The sequence below is a fragment of the Silurus meridionalis genome, chromosome 11 (genome assembly GCF_014805685.1).
Source record: "Silurus meridionalis isolate SWU-2019-XX chromosome 11, ASM1480568v1, whole genome shotgun sequence".
NCBI classification, from domain to species: domain Eukaryota; kingdom Metazoa; phylum Chordata; class Actinopteri; order Siluriformes; family Siluridae; genus Silurus; species Silurus meridionalis.
The window spans coordinates 695,001-701,372 of NC_060894.1; the positions used below are offsets into that span (position 1 = coordinate 695,001).

The 6,372-nt window shown below is 41.6% G+C and overlaps 1 protein-coding gene across 1 annotated transcript in view; it reads right to left on the reverse strand.

Moving 5' to 3' along the window:
• sardh (sarcosine dehydrogenase) overlaps positions 1-5,335 on the reverse strand; it is a 22,937-nt gene extending 17,602 nt beyond the window's left edge. Inside the window, 5 exon segments of the mRNA XM_046860868.1 lie at positions 856-979; positions 1,577-1,756; positions 2,069-2,247; positions 3,061-3,387; positions 5,146-5,335. Coding sequence (XP_046716824.1) covers positions 856-979; positions 1,577-1,756; positions 2,069-2,247; positions 3,061-3,382 — 805 coding nt within the window. The 5' untranslated portion in view covers positions 3,383-3,387; positions 5,146-5,335.
• Between the last annotated feature and the right edge of the window lie 1,037 nt (positions 5,336-6,372).

The following is a 6,372-nucleotide window of genomic DNA, read 5'->3' on the forward strand; positions in this document are numbered from 1 at the left end:
ATCATTAACCAGGATTCATAATACAGAAGAAAAACATCACTAACACATGAACATATTCAGCAAATGCTCAGTTTAATAAAGACAAGAGAACGCTGATAAAAACTAGTGACAGAAAACGATCCTACAAAGTGGAGCTGCTGTGAGATGCTTGAATAATGTTTATTAGCTTGAGTGATGTCACAGGCTGAGAGAAGTCTCAGATGAAAGAAGTCAATTAAGATTTTCATTAGAATATTAGGCCACACCCTTTATCACAGTTCAGCTGCTTGTTTAAGCTGTTAACACTTTTATAACAAACATTTCATCTCATTTACAAGCTTTTAGTCGTAATTAATAAATTCATGGGCATCATTAGTAATAGAGTTACCTGTCATGTCTTTCATCAGTCAGTTCTGCTCCCTGATTATGCTAATTATAATAAAGAGCGCTACAAATGAGCAGAAAGACAGAAGCTTAAAAACTCGATCGAACAGGGACGGAAACATTCACAATTTTGAAGCTGGAAGAAAACAAATATATTAGGCGATATTTGTGCTTCAGTGGTGACCTTTAGGTCAGACTCGGCTTTGCTGAACCAGAGCTAATGTCCATTCTGAATTCACTGCCCTGGCTCCCATGTGTGTGTGGCAGGAGCGCCCTCTTCCGGTGATAAAGGGAAATACATGGTTATAAAATAGAAATAGTTGTACTGAACACTAGAATGACTGTTTCTATATTTCTTGAGGTGAATGGATAGATGGATGGATGGAAAGAAAGAAAGAAAAAATTTTTTTAAAGAAAGAATAAAGAAAGAGCCAGCCAAAAAAGAAAGAATAAACAAAATAAAGTAAGCGAGAAAGAAAGAAAGATATAAACCTGCACAGTTCACCACACACTGGGTCTCAATGGTCCCAAATTGTGTTTCCACTGCCTTCACTCTCTTCACCCCCATGTGATCCGTCCTCACCTGGATACCCATCACGGGACAGTTCTCAATCACCTGCAGGCAGGAAGAAGAATTATTTCATCACAGCAAGTTGAACAAATGTATTCCATGTACAACATCCGGATTCCTGCAATAAAACGCCAGACGGAGTCTACAGGAGGTGTGTGATGTGAGCTGTTCACTACAAACGATCCCGATATATACAGCTGTTTAAGATTGGACGATTGTCCTTTTTCATTTATGGGCTCTTCATGCTGACCATGATTGTAAAGATTAAGAATAAGTTTTGGCACCCTTGCTGGTGTAGACTGCCTGCCATTGGTACATGACACGACTGCCACAATATTCTGTCAAGTTTACTCAAAAAATGACAAATTTCTTTTACCCCAATAAAAAATAAAGTATCCAATCAGCACGTGAATCTAAAATGATTGACAGGTGTAAAGTTGTTCTCAGCACTCTAATATTAAATATATACATAAATAAGAAGGAAAATAAAGAAAAAGTGTTAAAGTTTAAGTTTCTGTACTGAAGTTCATGAGAAATGACTTTACAGAGAACAAAACACTTTATGCTCAGAATGTTTAACGACGTTTCAATGGGCAATATGATACAATTAATAAAGTCCATTAGGGGTCCGGTGTGTGGTACCGTGGCTCCTCGGGCTGTAGCTGCTCTGCTCAGGGTGGTGCAGGTACCAGCAGGATCCATAGTACCGTCTTTAGGTACATACAGAGTCCCGTACAGATCCTTTACATTCATCAGAGGGTAAAGCTGCTTGGTTTCAGCAGGCGAGAGCACATACGACTCGATACCGTACACCTTCCCCAACTGGAACAGCAAACAGAAGAACCAGTAATACTTACAAAATGTATTCGTATAACACTCTAAAGACGTTCTGTACAATTCTGTGCCTCCATCAGTTCTGAAGAAGAAGCACATAGGGCTGGAAAAGTCAGCTTTCCAATACTTTCGGCCATATAATGTGTCATCATGAGATGTGATTATTCTGTGTTCTTTCGAAGCTAAACATCTGTGTTGTGTTATTACATCATAAAACACAAGAGCCAATCAGATTCTGTTTTGCAAATGAGTTATTGGCTTGTGAATGAGGAATATTAAAAAAAGAGAAACGTGACGCACAGACATGAGGCGTTTGTACTCATCCAGCCTCTGCTTGTTGGAGGCGATAAACAGTCCTCCATTCTGGATCCAGCCAGTCTCCAGGCCCGTCTCCTCCTCCAGCTCCACGCTGATTACGTTCCTCGTGTGAGCCAGAAGCTCCACCTCCGTATCACTCGGCCTTAACTGCCACAACAACCCTGAAAGACAGACAGGAGGAGAGCGAGACACATCATGGAGTATTATATACATTACTGAGTGAGTCCGTTCCTCTTCTTGTAGTGGGCGGGGCTAACAGCAGAACATTTCTTCACAACCCACTTGTGGAGCATAGGCACTGACTGATGACATTTATCATCACGCCTTCAACTTCCAGCTTCACGTTCATCACCCTATCAGAAACTCTCTTCACCTCCACTACACTCTTACTGTACTCTTCCTTCAGAATCCCCCCTACACCATTTCTCTTTCCATCCACACCATGATAAAACAGTTTAAACACCTCCAATGTTCCTGCTCTTTCTCCCTTTCCACTTGTTCTCCTAAACACAACATCTCTACCGTTCTCCTCTCCATCATATCAGCTACCTCTCTCCCTTTACCCGTCATAGTACCAACATTTAAAGTATTAACCCGAACCTCCACTCTCCTGCACTGCTCCTTTCCCTGCTGTCTCTGTAGACGTCTTCCTCCTCTCCTTCTCCTCCTTCAGCCAACAGTAGCACAATTTACACCAGTACCCTGTTGTTAATGATACCTGTGGTGGTCGTTGGTAACCCGGGCCTCGACCGATCCGCTATGAAATTCTGATTCCTGATCTGTATATTTGATTTGGCCGTAATTTCTCTAGTCTTAAATTTCTAATGTAAAAGTTTTCCACTGAGGGAGTATCCAATTTACTCAAGAATGAGACATTTTTATCATCACAACTGCAACAAAATAAGCATCCAATCACCATGTAAATGTAAACTGATTGGCGGTTGTGTAGGAGATGATATCTGAGATACTGTTACCTGCAGTGTGCCACGTTGTTCCTGCCGTCAGTCTGTCCCTCTCCAGCAGCACCACGTTGTTCATGCCCATCTTACACAGGTGATAGAGCGTCTGACATCCCAGACTTCCTCCTCCAATCACCACGGCGTCTGCGGACTGGGGGAGGGGTTTGGTGGGGCCGATCGCTCCGTCCTCCTGTTTCAAGGTCTTGGCGTAGGGGACACTTTTCTCTGTAGTGTGTTCGCTCTGGACACTGAAGGAGCGAGTGACAGGGCGGTAGGGAGGCCATAACGGCCGGAGATTCACCACCGTCCTGCGCAGTGCGCTCGCCAAGACGGCCATGACCCCTGCAACAACATGGAGTCGAGAACTTCATCATCATCATCATCATCATCTACAATAACAATGTATGAGAATTGGAGTGGAAAAAGAAAAAAAAAAACCTAAGTGCTGATATTTTTATGATTTATGGTTTTATACATTTGAACAGACCTCTGTGACTCAAGCAGCCATCAACAACAACAACAACAACAACAACAACACTCCAGCTGCACACACACACACACACACACACACACACACACGCTCACATCATCCACACTGAGCTGATCAGGAATCATGAAGTTAATTAACCACAACAGTAAAATTCTCAATGCATTTCCTCCAAAACACCACCACCAACAGGAAATAATTTCATCTAATCTCAATTGATCTCATCTCATCGAATCTAATCTCATCTCATCTGATTGCCCCTCATCTAATCTCTTCTCATCTAAACTCATTTAATCATATTTCACTTTGTATGATCTCCCCTCATCTAATCTAATCTAATCTAATCTAATCCAATCTAATCTCAGATCATTCTCTTTCTCTCTGTTGAGTTAAACTTGCTCCTGAGGTGCTCCAGTGTTCATGTCTCTTTCTTCTGTTCGGATCTGAACGATTCATCCAGGTGCCCTACCTGTGCATGGACTTCTCTTCACTCTGAGCAGCTCGAGATGATCCCACACCAACAACCAAAAGATCCAGAACTTTGAGGATGGATTTGGACTGGAATTAATATCAACAGTCTGCTACAATGTGCTCAGGAACACCGTTTGTATGGACAGTTCTGAACATCACCTAAACACTGATGGAACTGTGATGATGAACATTCGGTGATGAGGATGAGGATGAGGTTCCCTTTGAGTCTGGATCCTCTAAATATTTCTTCCTCATGAAGTCTGAGTTTTTCCTTCACCACAGGATCCCTCATTAGAGAGAAACTTATAATCATAAAAAACAACACATTTATACACATTAAACTTCTGCAGTCCAACTTTATAAGCTCTTTAACTCTGTAAAGCTGCTCTACAAATACAACTGCATTAAATCTAATCTAATCTAATCTAATCTACAATCAAAACTGCAACGAGTTACTTCCGACAACTTCTAATTAACACTGTTTCAAATAATGTTAATGCGGTTTCGGTTTCTCACACACACACACACACACACACACACACGCGCTTCACGTGCTACAGTTGTACAGTAACACACACAGATATATTGCAGAGTGTAAGTTTCACACACACACTCACACACACACACGCGCTTCACGTGCTACAGTTGTACAGTAACACACACAGATATATTGCAGAGTGTAAGTTTCTCTGCAACACACACACACCGTTGTACAGTAACACACACAGATATTGCAGAGTGTAAGTTTCACTCACACTCACACACACACGCTTCACGTGCTACAGTTGCACAGTAACACATATTGCAGAGTGTAAGTTTCTCTGCAACACACACACACACACACACACACACAGTTGTACAGTTACACACACAGATATTGCAGAGTGTAAGTTTCTCTGCAACACACACACACACACCGTTGTACAGTAACACACACAGATATTGCAGAGTGTAAGTTTCACTCACACACTCACACACTCACATACACACGCTTCACGTGCTACAGTTGCACAGTAACACACATATATTGCAGAGTGTAAGTTTCTCTGCAACACACACACACACACCGTTGTACAGTAACACACACAGATATTGCAGAGTGTAAGTTTCTCTGCGACACACACACACACACACACACTCACCGTGAAGCGGGATTTAATGCGCCACAAAATGTCGACGGTGTTCAAATTTTAAACAGCTGAGAGTGTGTAGAGTTAAAGCATAGTGTGTGTGTGTGTGTGTGTGTGTGTGTGAATGCAGTGTAAGCAAGTACAGTTCATCAACCAATACACACACTTGCTTTGATGTTTGTTTGGTGCTACACAAGCCGACGGGGCACTGGGGTGCGTCTCAAATCAACATCTAGTTCCCTTCACAATCTAAAAGCATTCAAATATTTACTTTTTTCTTTCTTGTTTTTTTTCTTTATCACGAATTATTTGTATGTTAATTGTATCTTTAGAACATCTTGTGCGCCTTGTGAATGTTTCTGGTGTAAATAAAAACGTTGGTGTCTAAAACCTGTATCATAAAGTTACTAATTCTTATTCAGAAAACACATAAAATTGAGAAGTGATGAGAAGAAAAGAACTTTTGTGTCGAGAAAATGATCACAAGAAAGAAACTAATCTAATATCTGATACCATGTCTTTTTCCAGTAAAATTAAATATAAAGATTCACAGCGATGTTCTTCAGCGTGAGTTTTGGATCACCAGGTTCTGGATTCATCAGGAGGTCATGATGTTTGCAGAATCAAAGGGCCGTGCTGCAGCACATGATCTCAGTGGGAACTGTAGGTGTATTTGTGCTTGTGGTGTTTGTGTCCATGGTCCAGCTCAGGCTAAACATCTCAGACGTCTGATCAGGAGAACACGGTGTTGGACTTGAGGCCTTTAGACAGAAAAGTTATCAGAACGTCAGCTCTTTCCAGCCTGGTTTCATTCTCTTGATATCTGTGGAGATCCTGAACCAGGGTCAGGGGGGTGTTGGCCCTGAAGATCATCTCTGATTGGCTGTCGGATCAGAAGTCAGGGTTACTAGAGGTCAGCAGTCTGGAGTCTGGGTGCGAAGGAGACGTCTGTTTGGATGCTGGAGTGAATTTCAGATACATGTTCTGTAGCCAAAGACCAAAGTTCAGCTGTGTTGCATTTTTGGATTTAACTCCTGCTTTTATTGAATGTTCTCTACATCATGGGACCCACAGAGACCTGAGGAGAAGATCAACCTAAATCACTGAAAAACTATTCAGATTTTAAATTAACCAGGAAATAACAACTTTTTTACTAAACACAACATGGAGGTTAGAAGTGAAGGTGCTGAGATAACACACAGGAACATACACCATTACACTTATCCAGACTTTCTTTTA